Source organism: Nerophis lumbriciformis, linkage group LG13 (genome assembly GCF_033978685.3).
Source record: "Nerophis lumbriciformis linkage group LG13, RoL_Nlum_v2.1, whole genome shotgun sequence".
NCBI lineage: Eukaryota > Metazoa > Chordata > Actinopteri > Syngnathiformes > Syngnathidae > Nerophis > Nerophis lumbriciformis.
This window is the reverse complement of record NC_084560.2, coordinates 33,350,145-33,369,038: the sequence shown is the minus strand read 5'-3', so window position 1 is coordinate 33,369,038 and position 18,894 is coordinate 33,350,145. Positions and strand designations below refer to the sequence as shown.

At 39.7% G+C, this 18,894-nt stretch overlaps 1 protein-coding gene across 1 annotated transcript in view; it reads right to left on the bottom strand.

Annotated features, from left to right (window-relative positions):
* The window catches only part of cmss1 (cms1 ribosomal small subunit homolog), a 45,837-nt gene that overhangs the window by 3,550 nt on the left and 23,393 nt on the right, over positions 1-18,894 (bottom strand). The window contains exons 2-6 of the mRNA XM_061970999.2: positions 12,506-12,678; positions 11,809-11,853; positions 8,063-8,204; positions 284-343; positions 41-143 (exon numbers count right to left, since the gene is read on the bottom strand). Of these exons, the coding sequence (XP_061826983.1) occupies positions 41-143; positions 284-343; positions 8,063-8,204; positions 11,809-11,853; positions 12,506-12,678 (523 nt within the window). The remainder of the gene's footprint in view (positions 1-40; positions 144-283; positions 344-8,062; positions 8,205-11,808; positions 11,854-12,505; positions 12,679-18,894) is intronic.

Here is an 18,894-nt window from a genome sequence, read left to right as displayed (position 1 = left end):
TGCAATTAAGGCAATTAAATAATTTAAAGAAACGTTATACTTGATGAGCTCGATGGCTCGGAGGGCAGAGCTGCAGAGGATGAGCAGGACCACCGAACTCTTTTGTGTGTGCTGTTTATGAACCTTGGACCATTTGGGACAAACTTAAGCAGCAAAACAGGAAGAACAAAAGAATATCACTCAATGAAGACAGAAATAGTCAAAGTCTCAATATTAAGACAGTAGTTACTTCCTGTTACAAGTGTATGCTAGCAGTGTGTGAAGACTTCAGCAGAGTACTCACTTTGCTTTAGATATGAGGACAGGCTGTGTGTCAGGTCGTTGCAGGACAAGAAACAAGAATCTGAAAAACACAAATAAAAAGCACCAAAAAGGATTAGTGTGGTGCAGGAATGTCCAAAGTGCGACTAGGGAGGCTTGTTTTTGATTTGTCTTTCAGCATATTGCAGAAGTAACTACAAAAGCAAAGCCCTGAGAGTGCACAGGCCTCAGCTGTCTCCCAATAGTAAAGTCCTGAATCCAGACGGTGATCCGGATCATCCCAAAAATGTAATCACTTGTTCCTTATACCATTTCTGACATTTCCTGAAATAACTCCTCAAATAACTTTTTGAGCTGTCTATGTTGCACAGGTGTCTAACTAGTTTTCATGGAGGGCCACAACATGCCATCAGGAATGTTCTGTAAATTCCGGACTATAAGCTACTACTTTTTTCCGACGCTTTGAACCCTGTGGTTTATAAAACGGTGCGTAACTACCGTTGAGGACGCCAATGTTATTTTCTCTATATTTTTTTAAGTGACAAAAAGAAGATATAACTGACTACAAATATGTTTTGTGTACGGCATCGTGTACGCAGTAAAGCATCCTTGCTCAATAAACGATCTTTGTTATTCACAGCTTGCTAGAAATCCCTCTCTCGACACCACACAGCAACAGAAAGGTTACGATTGATTGGCTCTGTCTGTCAAGGCTCTTTGGCGCAAAATGGGCCAATGAGAGGCTACAGAGGCCCAGAAGTCCAGCCCACACATGTTTTAGCCCTTCCTCATCCAATCTTAATGGTGATCAGTCCATGAGCACCCAGGAAAAAACAAAATAAGAGATTCCAAGAAAAACTAAAAAGGTGCTGCTGGGAAATGAAGAGATAATAAAATAAAAGCTTTAGTGACAGAGACTGCTAAGAGCAGAAAAATGAAGATGTTTGAAAGCAGCTACTTCAGTGTGTCCTTAGCAGCTGCAGCTGCTCTCTAAATTGCTCTGATGACAGCTCATGAGGCAATACAGGAGGAGGAAAAAATAAATGTTGTTGAAAACGCAACTGTATAATCATAACGGTGATATTATGATATTATGGCAAGCAGGTCTGCCTTCTTCCGGCATGATGTGGATAAAACGTTCATAAATGGTTCAAAATGGTCACTTTTAATTAACTTTAAGTGAAAAAAATTGCAAACATGGTGTGTGTGTTGAGTTATAGCTAAATGTAGTTATTTAATGCAGGGGTACCCAACCTTTTTTGCACCACGGACATGTTTAATGTAGGTATTATTTTCAGGGATAGGCTTTCCACTTGTGCCAGATAAATACAGCAAAAGTAAGTGCATGAAAAATACAACTCACTATAACGCTGAATTAGTGGGACCCCTGGGATTGTTTCTTTGCGATGAGATCTCTAGCAGGTTACACTGCAGGTGGAAATCAGGCTTTGGCTACAATCTGTCAAATGTCTAGGATGTACCCCGCCTACCGCCCAAATTCAGCTGAGATAGGCTCCAGCAGCCTCCACGACCTCGAACGGGACAAGCGGTAGAAAATGGATGGATGGATATTCATTAATGTGTATTGTATCATGTCACAAAGTTATAACAAATATAACAAATGGCAACATCCTATGAGGAGTTTTATTATACATCTATAAACAAGATTATTAGTGTGTGCAGTGGGACAGGCAGTCGTTTCTAAATTTAATGTTTCTCTGCGGCCCGGTAGCAAATGCGTCACGGACCGGTACCGGTCCTTGGACCGGTGGTTAGGGACCTATTGGAAACAATAACAATACTATATAATTCGTTTTTATTGACCATTTGAGCCCTATTTTATACTTTCTTCACATAACGCCACTTTGCAGATTTACACGCTTGTTGCAATGAGATTTGTATGGGTGTGTGAGAAATAAATAGTCATCAATTTTAAATAAATTCCCCTAGTGCCTTTTTAAGAGCAAGTAAGCAACCCACTGTGTAGTTATCATTAGTTTATTCACGGCTCCACAATGTAAAAGGGATATAGTTTAGCATAGTGGTCGTATTAAGGGCGTTGTTATATGTACATCAGTGGAGTGAGTTGGCACACTATCTGCGTGTGGATTGTGTTCTGGATCAAAAACTCCAGGGCCAAATGTTTGTCCCAGTCCACCACTGATTGCCACTTGTTATGGTGAGGTGAACATTAGTACCATATACACACACTGATTAAAGAAACAAAACTGTTCTCTGCACAGATGATCTGCTTTGAAGAATGACCACAGAGGTTTTCTTTGGCAATCATAATGGAACTTAATTATATAGCCTAAATTTAACAGCAAGAGTAATAGCATTAAATTATATAGCACTAAATTGTACTTGTACGCTTGCAATGGTTGTATTTTGTTGATTATATTCTGTAATTCTTATTTAAATGTGGCTGTTGTACGGATGTAATGGTACCAAAATCTCAGGGTACGATACCATCACGGAATTAAGGCCATGACATGATATTGTGTTATATGTCCAAAAAAAAAAAAAAAGTCATTAAAATGTCATTGTGCAGGAATGTTTAGGATAAACACACTTACTGTAATTGAACACCAACATAATGCTCAAGTGTTCTAATCATATTTATTACTACAAACATGTATTTTTAGGTGCAAAGAATTGTGCAGGAACACTCACTGTTTTAAGCAAATGTAAAAGAAAAGAAAAAATCACAGTTGTGTGTCTTTAAAGTGACAATGTAAACATCCAGTGTAAAACAATAATGTTTTGTTTAGTTTAGTGTCTTTCAACTTTAACTTTCTGAGAAGCAGTGGGACATGTTTATATCAGTTTAGAAAATGCTGTTTCTCATAATAGTTAACTTTTGATAATGTAAATACCCCACAAACTGATGTTAAGCTTTGCTATCTTCAAATATATTTTTGGATGACAGTTGCAGGTGGCAACTTAGGGTGCAACGTGCCTTCTGCCCGAGCGCAGCTTTATAGCCCCCCTCACCTGCGACTTCGAGAGAGACAAGCGATAGATAGATGGATGGATGAAGAATGTATCAAGTAGTTTTTCAGTTTACTCGTATTTCCCGTACAGTTTACATATTAACGACAGTACAGTTTTTTTTGTGTGATTTCCCTCTTGGCAACGCTTGAGACAAAAGTAGCGCGTTTTGCTTTGCAGAACTCTTTCTTACCTCCACCAAATAAGTTATGTTTTCGCCAGGGTTTCTTTGTCAGTTTGCTAACAACATAACTCAAACAGTGATGGATGGATTTTGATGATTTTTTTCAAAAAACATTTTCTGTCATCTATCGGCCGTGCTGTGGGGGCGTTTTGTGTCAGCGTCCTGGTGGCCATTGTTTGATGACCCCCTGGTGCAGATGGCTCCTGTGATAGTGTCTACTCACATGTTCCTTCTGTACTCAGCCATGCATTGATTTGTTCATATACTGTATATGCATGTGTGTGTGTGTGAATGCACACATGCGATAATGGGGGATCTTGGTCATTGGGATATTGTTTTTAAGTCTGTAAAGCACTTTGTGATGCATTTCTTTTATGCATGAAAAGTGCTTTATAAATAAAGTTTGATTTGATTTAATACTACAAACACATTTCACTTCCTGCTTACAGCGTTCCACGCCCCCACTTTGTCGGCCCCATGCTGCGCAAAGGGTTTTTGGGAGATGTCGCTTTTTTTCAGACCTGGTCAAAAACTACACACCGTAATACCGCGGTTTTTACAATACTGTTAAACCTTCAGTGTTTGAATGTGAAGGAGTTGTATTTCATTTTACTGGTGCTCTTGTAATACAACTGGCAGGAGAGAGAGTGATAGAATGTGGAGAGATGAGACAAACAGTGGAGGAATGGAAAAAGAACAGGGTGAAGACAAAAGTTGCAGAATTTTGACCTCTGTCTTTGTAAAAATCCTGGTTACGGCCCTAATTTATGGATTTTTCTTCGCAAACGGCCAGAATGTTTTGTGTTCAATAAATTATTTTCATAAAACATCCACAGAGACATTGAAAAGGTGTGTTAATTTTTGTGATATGGCGCCATTTTTTAGATGAGTTTGTGCTGCGGGGTGAACGTCTATTGTTTCCTACCGTTCAGTGCTTTCAAACGGAAGTGCCGCTCCCTCTCCTAGTGGTCAATAGCGTTTCTACACGTATGGAATCTTCATTCATCACACCAAGCAATGTTCGCAAGTTTTACAGTATAACTAAAACAATTCATGCTTACTAAACTGCCCCATGTGTGATGTCTGTAGGAATATTCATAGTACGTGTAATATAATGAAGCTAGCGTTGTAAGCATTTGCTAATATGTTAACACATTTACAAGTGTCTGTGTTAGAATAATTACCCCTCACATTGGTTTAAGTGTAGCTTAAAAATGTATGGGACGCCTCAGGCTACTGCATCCGAACTGCGTGTCTGGAGCTCCTGGGTCCCGCTGTCCATCCCTTCCGGGTGCCCGTCTTGGTTGGGGCCTGTTGGGCCTAGTCCCTGCGTCTATTGTGGTAGCTTGGTGCTGCAAGGTATTCCGAGGTGCTGCGAGTCGGCCAGTTGCTGGGGTAGTGACCTTGTTTGTCAGCATGTCTGTGATCTTCTTTTAATTCTTTTTTTTTTTTTAAATTAATTAATTAATTAATTAATTTATTTTTTAATATATTTTATTAATATTATTTTTTAATTTTTCCCCTCCCTCAGGGGGGGGGCTCGGCGGGGCGGTTGCTGGTTGTTCCATCTCCATCGTTGGGGTCCCTGCGGGTGGGGTGGGTGGTTCCCGTGGCCCTGTGCCTGGGTGGTCCTGCGGCGGCCGGTTTGGGTGGGGTGGCCGGGGGCTGGCCTCGCCGCGCTCTCCGGGGGTGGGGGGTGGGCTCGTGGGGGCCCGGTTGCCGGTGGGGCGGGGGCGGTCTTCCCGTCCGGTTGCGGGGAGTCTCTGGGTCCCTCGGGCGGGGCGTCTCGCCTTTCTGCCCGTGTGGGGTGTGGTCTCTCGCTGGCTTGGGGTCTGGCTGTCCCCTGCTTTTCTCGTGCCCTGTCCTCTGCCGGGTGCGTCTGTCTGCGGCCTGCTGCTGGCCCTTGTGGGCGGTACGGTGGGTCGGGCTCTGGGGTTCCTGTCGCTGGCCGGCTTGGCTGCGTGGGGGCGGTGGTCCCTGGTTCCCTGGGCACCACGCCTCCTGTTTGTGGGTTGGGCTCTCGGGGGTGACGGGGCCGTGCTCTGGCTCCCACGCACTCTGGGAGTCGAATGTATTGTACATGCAAATTCACATATGCTCACATACGTACATAGGTACCTACGCTCCCACATACATACACAAATACAGTACATATTTACCTACCTAATGTTCGTACATCCACACGCACATTCAATATACAAACATACACATACACATACTGTACATATACAACACATATACACATTCTGTACATATACATTCATTGTACAAACACATATACACATTCTGTACATATACAAGTACATATGCATACTTGCACTCATGCACATAATGACGTTTCATCAAACATATATTAACGTTGTTGCCCTAGGGTAAACTGGGTGTAACACATGGCACACTGACAAAGCTTAACCTATTGTGACTATAACAATCTACAAGGTTAATGTAGGTTGCTTCTCTTTCTCCCCCTCCATTTTTCTGCATTCTTTCGTATCTCAAGTTATCATTACGTATATGTATTGTTGCATTTAAACAACTGTATTGTTGATAATAAAGGTAAATTATTGGTATTGTTCATTATCAATAGCGCTATTTCTATTGGTATTTGTATTGATCCATTTGTAGTGTAATAATGCTCATTGTCATTTCTGTATTATTTTTTATTTTTCGCTAACTGCTTATTTGCTATTACTTTTACCATCATATTTGTACATGTCATATTTGCTGATGTTGCTCTATTGTTGTTGTTGTTGTTGTTTGCTGTTGTTGGTTTTGTCTCTCTGTCTAATCCCCCTCTTGTCCCCACAATTTCCCCCTCTGTCTTCTTTTTTTTTCTCTTTCTATCCCCTCCTGCTCCGGCCCGGCTGCACTAAATGATAATATAAATACATTTAATAAAGTCAAATACAAATAAGGCAACAAGAGAAGTATCCTACACTTCTCTTTTGTAAAGTAAATCTGAACAGCCGACATGGGCATCTACATCAACTATATGATTTGCCTGAGAAGCTGGACAGGACACACAAAAAAAAATAAAAATAAAAATAAAAAATAAAAATGTATGGGTTTCACTATGTAAAGCGCTTTGAGTCTCTAGAGAAAAAGCGCTGTAGAGATATAATTGACTTCACTATTATTACCTTATAATGGCATTTTTTTTGTATTGTTTCACTTTCACAAATGTCTCAGTAAATTCACCAAAACGTCACAGGGGAGTTATTGAATCTGTTTGGGTGATTAGAGAGCTTGCTTCCGCAGCTGGTGGGTCCATGAGGATGACTTTTGCTTTATTTGATCAGCCGTTTTACTGCCGTGTTACAGGCACGGTTTGCAAACAATTCAGGCATTGTTTCCTAAACCTTTTTCACCAAGTACCACCTCGGAAAAAACTTGTCTCTCCGAGTACCACCATAATGACCAACATTAAAATACAGTAGCATAGTAAGTTTAAGTATTCATTAAAATAAGGCAAAATATTTATTTAAAAAGTATATTTAATATTTTTGACCACTTTAACATTACACACAGTTTGAACAGTAACACTGTGTTTGAGTATTGGAAAGAAAACAATGTCCTTTAATCAAGTGCATCTTTGGCGTACCACGAGATAGAGCCCGAGTACCACAGTTTGAAAATCACTGCTGTAGATTATAGAACTGAAAATGTAACTAAAGTAAAACACTATGACACATTGTTATTAAGCTTATCTTATAACGTAATTCATCCATCCATCAATTTTCTACCGCCTGTCCCTTTTGGGGTCGCTGGAGCCTATCTCAGCTGCATTTGGGCAGAAGGCAGCGTACACCCTGGACAAGTCTCCCCCTAATTACAGGGCCAACAATGATAGACAGACAACATTCAGACTCACATTCACACATTAGGGCCAATTTAGTGTTGACAATCAAATGTGGTATTGAATGCTAAATACAATTTTCTGAGCCCAGCGCACAATAAATGAACAAAATAAAAAACGACTAATGGCTCCCATTTTAATCATTTGGGTTTTGCCATCAAAGCTTTGTTGTATCCAGAAACATACTCTCTGACTTTGTAAACAATAACAAAAACAAACTAAAGGTTTTGTAAAATAAGTTCAAGCAAAAAATGTGCATCTAATCACTTCAGTGTCGTTAATATGCTGACGCTATACTATGTATGTATAGTATCAACATCTGGATCAATCCCCACTATTTTACATTGAAGCTTTAGCGGTTAGCTTCTTTTGTAATCCTGCTTGGTGTGTAGCATGCTGAGACATTCCTTTTCCTCAAATCCTCCAGTGATAACGCTACCTGGAAGAAACTTTATTTTCCGCCATGGTGGTGAGGATTAGTATCTTAGAAGCCGTTTCGCACTGTGGACAGACAACGCATTCTTTGCAGCTTGCACTCAAATTTGAGTCGGTGTTCTGGCAAGACATGCACCCTCCTGGAATTCATGCCACAAATGTGATTATAGCTCCCTGAGCCTGCATCCCTTTTAAAGGAATCCTTCCTGTGAGTACATTCTTTAGCTACATAAAGACTGGGACACAGCTGCGGTCTGATCAGGATCTGAACATCTCTTTAGGTTGGTTTCCGCATCTTTAGTGCACAAAAAGCATATTTAGAGAGGACAACTCACCGTGCAGCTTGAGCTCCTCCATCTCGATCACGGTGCGCTTGTCTGTGAAGTAGTGTGTGAGCAGGTTCTGCAGGTCTGCAGGACAACCTGGTTTAGGCTCAGAGGAGGCTAAGACATCTGTAATTGTCTTCTTCTTCTTTCTCTGTTGACATCAGGACAACATTTAAGTTATTGGTTAGAGACAGTGTTTTCCAGACATTCCTATAATTGTGGCAGCCCGCCCCGAATAAATGTGGACCGCCACTATTAGATTTGGCGCTACATGTGACGCCCTCAGAGCAAGGATTAGTCGAGCCAACAACTTTGTCGATAAACTTAGCAGGTTACCAACCTCTCTGGATTGTTTTCACTAGCTAATTTTTATGGTTTTGCTGGACACTTTTGGAGACATTAAAGCACATATCTCCTGCCAGTCTTGCTGTCCTTTCTGATGAGGGAGGAACGCAACCCGAGCGGTAAAACTGCTGTCGCATCGGATATATATATTTATGACCACATACGAAAGAGGCCTGGAAAAAATCGGAATTGTATTGTTAAAATAACATGAAAAAAATCCAACACAGGTCAAATTTAGGCTAAAAAATAAGAACTGATCTGCATGTAGCTTAAGAGTACTTAAAGGCTTGTGACCAGGGGCCTCATGTACAGAGAATTGCGTGTCTGATCAAATCCAGAAAATGTCGTATGCCACATGTATCCTGTGGTTATCTTTAGGACTATTTGTACAGCAATAATGCGTGTGACTGCATGCGGAAGAAACGTTTTTTTTCAGAGCCAAACTGGTGTGAATAAAATTACAGACCGAAAGTGGGGGTTTGAGATATATATATATATATATATATATATATATATATATATATATATATATACACACACGTGTATATACCGTATTTTTCGGACTATAAGTCGCAGTGCGACATATGTTTTTTTCCTTTTTTATTATGCATTTTCGGCAAATGCGACTTATACTCCGGTGCGACTTATACTCCGAAAAATACGGTACACAGACACACACACACACACACACACACACACACACACATACATACATACATATGTATGTGTATGCGTGTGTGTCTGTCTGTGTGTATATACACACATACACGCACACATATATACACATTCATATATATACAAACACACATACAGTATATACATATACACACATATATACATATACATATATACACATACAGTGAAGGAGAAAAATATTTGATGTTGCTTTTATTTTCCGAACACAGCGTCCATCAGCTGCGTTGATTGAGAGTTAATGATGTGAGGAAACATGCAGCAGACAATATAAAGATATATATATATATATATATATATATATATATATATATAAAGATATATATATATATATATATATATATATATATATATATATATATATATATATATATATATATATATATATACATATATATACATATATATATATATATATATATATATATATATATATATACATACATACAGTGAAGGATAAAAAAATGTAATGTTGCTTTTATTTTCTGAACACAGCGTCCATCAGCTGCGTTGACTGAGAGTTAATGACGGGAGGAAACATGCAGCAGGCGATGTGTCGGGAACGTTGTTTGTTTACTGGGATGCTCACTAGTCCTTTATTTAACTGCGCACTTTATCAGTGTTCAAATAACATCAATACTAGCTAAAATGTTTTGTCATCTCATTGAACTGAACGCAGGCTGTGAAGATTTTGTATTCGATGTGAGAGGTTTAACTCCTGTTTATTTTGTTGGCCAAAATGTTGGTGTTGTCGGCAAACATTTCGCAATATTATGAAAAAACAACTTTTCTTACATTCTTGTAACTGTTGATGTGTATTTGGGATCCGAATAAGTCTTGAACATTTGCGTATATATAGTATATATATAGTAGCGTAAAGTTCTAACTTATATCTGTCAGTAGACTCACTTTGGAAGCGCTAAAACTAAGTGGGTGTAGTGGGTTTACATAATTCACCCACGGAACTTTAGTTATGGTCGGACAGTTTTTCACGGTACACATTTCCGGCGTTGTTGCACTAGTGAGCCACGGATGAGGATATGCTGCTTCGGTTTTTATTTAAGTAAAAGTCTGAATGTCATTAAAACAGCTAGCTCCATCTATTGACACTTATTCGACTCCTGTCCTTGAATGCTACACCGGTACAACAAAGATGACGGGGAGAAGATGCTGTCGAAACAGAGCCACGTAAATACGACCGCCCACAAAATGGCGTATCCTGAAGCAACGGTCGGAAAGCAACTTGAAGATGGTCTGTACAATTTATCTATGCAACATTTTGACCAAAGAAGTACCATTACATGTTATGTAGACCACAAGATAAGAGTTTTAAATGTAGAAAGAAAATCATAATATGACCCCTTTAATGTGCCTTATAATACGGTGCACCCTTTGTACGAAAATAGACCTGAATAGACCCGCTCATCGGCAGTGCGCCTTATCATCCGGTGAGGCCTATGGTCCGAAAAATACGGTAATCATTTCAGTCAAGTCAAGTGGATAAACGCAGTCTTTTTCTTTCATTCAAACATTTGGTGGTAGGAAATTACTTTTAAAAAGTAATTAATTGTAGTGCTTTGTTACTTTACCAAAAAAATAACTGAATTACTAAAATAATTACCCTTTCATAAATTTAATTAATTAAGTAATTAATGCATTACTCTACAAAAAAATTCTAATATCTGGCTTATGCAGCTGAGAGACGTTACATATTCCTGTAGAATGTGCGTCTTTAAAAGGCGGTGCCTGTTGCCTATTGACGTGTGACGTCAGCACGCAGACATTTAGAGCAGCATTTTAAGCTTAGTTTAGTTATATGTATTAGCTTAGCAGACGCAGTGGCAGTTTGTCGCCAGTTCCGGCAGCTCTGTTGAATGTTTTTACAGGGTAGCGTTACTCCTGGTTAATAAATAAATTGAATGTGCTTCCATGACTGTCATATCTTCTGGTACACAAAGGGGTTATTGTTTGGATTGTGAGCTGAAGGTTTTCACTTCAATCATTGATTTGTTCCCTCGTAGATAGTAGTAGAGTGTATGTGTTTGTTGTCTTTGTTGCCTCTTTCTATTTGATATCAAGTAAATGTTCGTGTTTAGATCTGGTTGTTGCTTTAATTAGTAGCAGGATATTTCATGCATTGACCTTGCTGTGCTTCTGAGGCTGACATGTTTACATAAAACCACATCATGATTCCACCACAACACGCTGCGCGATAATTTGTTTGTTTGTTGCGGTCTTGTACGCCTCAAAAAGTAGTTGTATTACGCGCACTTTGACATGTGTAGTAATTTTTCCCACACTTTTTGCCGCAAAAACTAAAGTGCTGACAACACTTTTCTTTTTTTTGGACGTCTCGCTCTCGTTAGCATAGCATTAGCCATGTTTTGAATCTCTGCTAAGGAAGTATGGGCTCGGAAAGCTCCTGGAGGCGAAAAGTATGCCGAAGCAAGAGGAGAAAAAGAAACATTTTTTATTTTTTAAATCGTCTGCAACAAAACACTTGAATATATCAATGACATCGATATATCGCCCTAGCCTACCAGAGACATAAAAAGTCATAAAAAGAAGCAGGACAAGAAAATTAATGTGTATCTCAAAATATATTTGTTTTGCTTTTCATGTTTTGTGAGCCCTTTTTGTCTCTCACACCGTCCATAATAAAATGACATGACATGTGGTGTTCTGTTTCATCATAACATTCTTTCCTTATCACCTACCTTCCTCTTTTTGGGGGATTCAGTTGAATCCTCAGTCTTCTCCCTCTGAACGAGACAGCACATAAAACACAGCAGATTTGAAATCACCATATTTCTTTAAAAACAACAGTACACATCACTTAACTGCAGAGAGCACCTGCCATCTATCCATCCATCCATTTTCTACCGCTTATTCCCTTTGGGGTCGCGGGGGGCGCTGGAGCCTATCTCAGCTACAATCGGGCGGAAGGCGGGGTACACCCTGGACAAGTCGCCACCTCATCGCAGGGCCAACACAGATAGACAGACAACATTCACACACTAGGGCCAATTTAGTGTTGCCAATCAACTTATCCCCAGGTGCATGTCTTTGGAGGTGGGAGGAAGCCGGAGTACCCGGAGGGAAAGTCTATCATATTGTTCTTGGTTCCAACCAATGAATCAGTGAAATTGGAGGAGTAACTTACTGTTGTAGAAGCAGAAAATCTAACAAAAACATAATTTGGCTGTAAGACCGTGCTGACAAGCATTCTATTTTGTGTTTCAGTAATAAAAACACATTTTAAATCACCTTTCTGTAGTACTTTTTGTACTGTTACCGTAAATGCTCCGATTCCCGCTGTTTTTCAAATAATTGTCTCCTTCAGTGGTTAGTAAAAACAAATTCCCACAAGGTCTCTAATTAGCACCAGGTTAAAGAACAGTAGCGTTGTAGTACCTGTTCGTTGTTTATCTTTGTCTTCTTCTTTTCTATCACAGTTTTTTCTGTTAGCTTCTTTCTCTTCAATGATTTATTTTCAACGGTGCTTTTCACAGTCGTGTTGGTCTTGGCTTTCTTTTGTTCTGCCTTGGCTTCCTTTTTTTCTGCCTTGGCTTCCTCCTCAGAACCATCTAAAAAAGAAAAAGAGCGTCCAAAACAGTCAACTTAGTAAAAACTGAGTATTATTATCATTGTAAAGCCACATTTTAGGTTTAGGGCTTAAAACATTGCCTGTACAGTTAATGTTTTATGATGCCTGTAAATATTCTCATTCTCAAGGGCGTTGAATCAGCAGTTCTGGTTATCTTTAAGCGGAGGCGGAAACTCTTCTGAGACAACCTGAACAGTACAGGTGTGATCGACTGAATGCCCTGAGAACGTTTTATAATGGGTATTGTTTGACCCTGGAACTGATTATCATATTTCCATTAACACCTATGAGACAAGTGACAGCTCTGACAGCATTAGTGTAGTAGGGAAGGGATTCATATGGCCCAATTCCTGGGTGGATCTCGTGTTTGAAATGCAGTCTGCTGAAAATGATGGACAGCACCACTCTGCCTAACAACTGACGCTGTGGTCAAAGTTGGATTTGCCACAAAAGATATACAACAGTATTGCCATGTGGCAGTTCAAGTGGATAGTTCACCCCCAATTTTACCTTTCATGTGTCAGGTAAACCGTAACGAATGGGGCCATATGAACACTCTTCCTACTGTATGTTCTTGTGGAATGCACATGTATCTAATGTTGCCAGAGAGTGTATAAAACACCAAGTGACCAACATTTGACTCCCATTTCACTATCACTCCTTAATGGATTAGTCGCATCTCGTCCATCATTATCACCAGCGCCTTCGAGTATTTTTGTTCTGTGGTCTCTTTAGTGCCAGACACCCAAATCATCATAACCATAAAAATGATGAAGAATGATCAAGGGATACGTAGTTCACTCATATAGCTTTCTGGCTATCTCCGCCCCTTTTCTATTGCGTCACGGCCAGACTCCTCAGCATCTTCTGCCATTAGGGCAGACAGGCACTCCATTCATCACCTTAAACCCCCGCCACACATCCTTCACCATTAATGGAGCAGGACAACAACAACCCCGACTTCTCTCGGCTACAGAGTCAGACTGGAAATAGCGTGAGGGCGACATGAGGACACACACGTTAAAGAGCACCAAAGATTTTACCTGGAAATAAACTGATCCTTTATAGGAAGCGCCATCCTTGCAAGTAAGTGTTTATTCTCGTTCTTCAACTGTATTATTGTTATTGAAAATTAGCAATTCTGTTTTTAAAGTATCTTTATACTTAGTTATTGTCATCGACATGGCTTATAGTAATGTTTTATATAACATCATAGACATTATAACCTACTGTGCACTTCCTTCAATTGACAACGCTGGAAAAGCAATATCATTTTATTTAAAAAAAAAAATCATGTTCAATAAAGAATGGCCATTTGACAAGATACTTAATCATGGAAAAAAATGATCAATTCATTAACTATTATGTTTCAAATATTGCCTTAAATAGGATTAATGTTCTGAACTCCAGTTTCCATGTCATTTCGCAGATTAACCGTGCCGTGAGAAGTTAGCATAGCATGAACATAGCTCAGTTTCCAATGTCTTCCTTTAGACAATCAGTTTGTTGACACTTACACAACAGAGCCTCTGCTGGCTGCAGCCACAAGTTACAAGTGAGAAAAACTCATTATGTTTGCATTGAGATGGCCTAGAAATGTATTTTTAAAAACTGATTCTTCAAAAAACCCCAACAAACTAAAAGTAACTTTTTTTTGTTTTTAATGAGTCGATTTATAATCGTGATGAAAAAGAATCGCAATTTGGGTGTGACTCCCTTTTTTGCGCACTCCTAGTATTCAAATAATTTTTTCCAAACAGTATCAAACGACGGAAGGATGCTTGTTGAGATACATCATGGTCATCTGAGACCATGCATTTTGAGTTCTTTACATACTGTACTTTATAACACTAAACTCAGTTTAAAAGAAAAAGCTTGTCTGATGCACAAATCCAAGACAGTCGATACACTCACATTCTCCAAAACCCCTAATGAGGCTTTGGGTCAGATAACAGCAAATCAATACGAGCCAATGGCAGTGGAGGAAGTGGACAAGACTGAAAATGGCTTTGCCTTGTCATTTTTTTTTTTAATCCATTCTTCAATAGCGGTGACGGGTTTTAATGGACCTTCAATGGCGCTTGATGGGTATAATGACAATCAATAGACTGGTTCCAGGAAATGGGTGTTTTTTTTCTCCCAGACAAATTGCTTTCAGACGTAAAATGCTGCCATTGTACCATCACAACTGGGGGATAATTACAAGGGTCCTGACCTCACGTAAGTGTGCTGTAGTTATATGTAAGAGGAATACGCAGACACCTAATCATTAAGTAGCTATTACATCCTGACCTAGTGATGCTATAAATGACTTGTTATGGTCATTTTTAGCAGGTTTTCACAATCATTGGGTGCCTTCACACTTTGGTGCGTTTGCTATGCTAGTACAGTTTGTTTGGGGGATACTGTTGTGCACCAAACAAGCAAACAGAGACCACTTGAAAGATGGATCTGAGTCCACTTGGAGATAAAATCTGGGCTCAAATGTGAACGCTACACAGACCAGGGTAAAATGATAGCAAAAAGCATGCTGGAATGACAAATATGTAAAATAAAATGTGTTGAAAGTGTCTCTCTGCTCTGCTCTCTCCCTCTGTGTGTGAGATAAAGGCACTCTTCAAAATAAAATATTTCAGATGACTTGTGAAATTTAAGCTAGTAAATACAGTTTAGCAAAATATAAACATAACGTACACATTCAATAGGGTGAGGTTGATTTTATCTTGTATTTCAGTGAAGTCATTTACAGAATGTAAACATAGTAGGTTATAGGCTACTAGGAGCTACACAACAGCTATGCACACAATAGCATTTAGGCTAGGCCAGGGGTCGGCAACCCGCGGCTCCGGAGCCGCATGCGGCTCTTTGATCACTCTGATGCGGCTCAGCAGCTTACTTGCTGAACCCCCCGATTTTCCCGTGAGACTTCCGGAATTCAGTGACTCTCGCAGAAAACTCCCGGGATTAATATTCACCGATTTTCACCCTTACATCTATAATAAGGGCGTGCCATGATGGTACAACATTTGACGCCCTCTACAAACTGTATTAATAATGTGCCAGCCCAACCACTTGTTATACAGTATGCATCTTCTGCTTGCACACGTACGTGACAGCAATGCATACTTGGTCAACAGCCACACAGGTTACACTGACGGTGACCATATAAAACAACTTTAACACTCTTACTAATAATGCGCCACACTGTGAACCCACACCAAACAAGAATGACAAACACATTTCGGGAGAACATCTGCACCTTAACACAACATAAACACAACAGGACAAATTCCCAGAATCCCATGCAGCCCTGACTCTTCCGGGCTACATTATACACCCCTGCTACCACCAAACCCCGCCCCCACCCCAACCCTGCTCCCTCACACATCAACCCCCCCTCTCTGTGCGTCGGTTGAGGTGGGCGGGGTTTGGTAGCGGGGGTGTATAATGTATCCCGGAAGAGTTAGGGCTGCATGGGATTCTGGGTATGTGTTCTGTTGTGTTTATGTTGTGTTACGGTGCAGATGTTCTCCTGAAATGTGTTTGTCATTCTTGTTTGGTGTGGGTTCACAGTGTGGCGCATTATTAGTAAGAGTGTTAAAGTTTTTTTTATACCGCCACCGTCAGTGTAGCCTGTGTGGTTATTGACCAAGTATGCCTTGCTGTCACTTACGTGAGCAAGCGGAAGCCCACACGTGTGGCTGATCAGGCACGCTGGTTGTAGTGGGTGCTATATGCTGTACCATCTCGGCACGCATGACGCTGACAATCGCCATTCATATAAAACCCGCGTGCCGCACCAGCATTCAAATTCCATATTAAGGTGTGGGCCGCGTGTCTGAGACCCCTGGTTTATGCATAGCACAAAGCAAAAAAAAAACTTTGTATGCAGTGTTATTTCATTTTAAATTTCAAAAAATTTTTGCGGCTCCCATTGTTTTCTATAATTTGTGAAACTGATCAAAGTGGCTCTTTGACTGGTAAAGGTTGCCGACCCCTGGGCTAGGCATTCGCAATAAGTGCGGTCTAAAACATTACGTTTGTCAATATAAACAAGTATCAAATAATTACCGGTAGTTGCATGTTACTTACAGATAGAAAGTCACCAGGGCAGAAACATCCAATAAAAAGGTTAGTGTTTTTACTCTTTTATTTTTTCCTGAGTAATTTCACTTGATCAAACCTTTACTAACATTGCACACACTAAAACATAAAGTATGTATTAGGGACCGACCGATTATTGGTCGGGCCAATATTTGGCATTTTGAGTTATGTCGTATAATTAATTGATCCAATTGTGGTTTCCAATTCGATTACAGATTATCACGATTATGAAAATATAATAATCGGAAAAAAAAAAGAAGATGAACGGGCCGGGCATCGTGAATGCAAATTCCTGAGCTTGTGACGGTGAAACGGATGAGGAGCGAATGAGTGAAAAAAGGAGGATGTCTACTAGAAGTTTGGGATGTCACCGTAGTTGCTACTTTTTGACACAACGCTAGTATGCCTAATCAATAATCACTAAACTCAACAAAAAAGTAAGGCCATATGATTTCTGCATTCACTAAACCTCGGACAGAGTTACGTAATTGGCCAATAAAACACAATCCGCTGTTAAACGCAGAATATCAGGGAAATTGACATAAATGTAAGTAAAATGTTGTCAATGTGAAAAGAAGGAACATTTAATTGGGAACATAATGTGTCCGGTAGCGCTCATTCATCCCAGACACACTCAAACGCACTGTCTTGAACTAAACAATGTGGAGACTGCCCCTAACTACAAAGCTAAACTAAACTACGGTGTTTGTGAAATCCCTTGATGTTGTTTGGTTCTAAATTAACCACAACATTAGCGCCACATAAAACATTACGTAGATACTGGTCCGAAGTTTCCTAAAAAAAACAAAACCAAAAAAAAAACCTTAAGTACCAGTACAGTGGAAAAACTAGTTGACTTTACATACTTACTTTTGTTTCATTGTATCCATTAATCCATATCCAATTGTATTTAGAAGCCGCTAAGTATGTGAAAATACCGTCTATCCATCCAAACATTACAAAATGCCACAAATTCAATTGGCCATTTTGAATATTCCACTCCGAATATCTTTGGCAATTCTGTAGATTCTATGTCACGAGAGTAACGCTTGTGCACTCTGACCATGTTATTAGATCAGTCATACTGGAAATAAACAAAAATTGGAAAAACATGTGGTGTTTATCATTCACAATCCTTATGTAAGACAAGAACACATATGCTTTGCTTTTTTTTGTGCATTCAAAATCGTAAAAAAAATAGCCAACAATTGAGTGAAAAGATCGAGGGCCCTCTATTGCGCCCATTATACTCTTTCCAAAAACATTCAGAAACCGCCAACAATATTCCATTTACATGTCATGACCTGAAAATGTATCAAATATGACCGATATTGTGATTATAAGCGCAAACGCAGAGTGCCTATTTTAGCTGCACTTTAATAGCAGTGAGCTAATGCTAGTTCACACTATAAGCCGCCAGCTGCTTTTGCTTCATCTCAAACTTGCTAAAAGTAAATTCTAGATTATAATTCATGCATCTCTCAACTGGTAGTAGACAAATGTGGCCATGGGCCGAGAGGCTGGCCGACTCTCACTTCCCCCGAGATGGTGAAACAGACGCTAGTTACAGCAACTTTTTTAACCCTTCCTTAGGATTGTGATTAAATCTTCTTTTAAACGGAATTATGTGAGCGTCCTGTTGGTCGGCATCTCAACGAGAGTGGAAATATTACAAAAAATGTTTGTTTTATTATGGTTAGTTTGTATTTAGCACTTGGCAAAGTTGCATCCGTTTAGCACTCTGATATAAACACGTATTACTCATACTTGTGTTGGGGATCAAATATATAAGGTTCTGTATCATAATTTTTCTCAAAGTCATTGCTGTTGGCTCTCACAAAGTCTGCTTGATTAGCATTATTGTTGATAAGGAAGGGATCTGTGGTTGCCACTTCTACGTCACGTATCACGTGACTGGCTTGCTCATTAACTCTAAGAATGGCTGGGGAATCTGTGAGATTGATACTATTTTGATCATATCTATTCGCAAACTTTGGAAGTCTTCTGATGTAGATCAGATATCAGATAACAGCTTTAATAAAGAGGCGACTTGTTTTTCCACTCTACTGGTACTTTAAAGCACTGCCCAGCT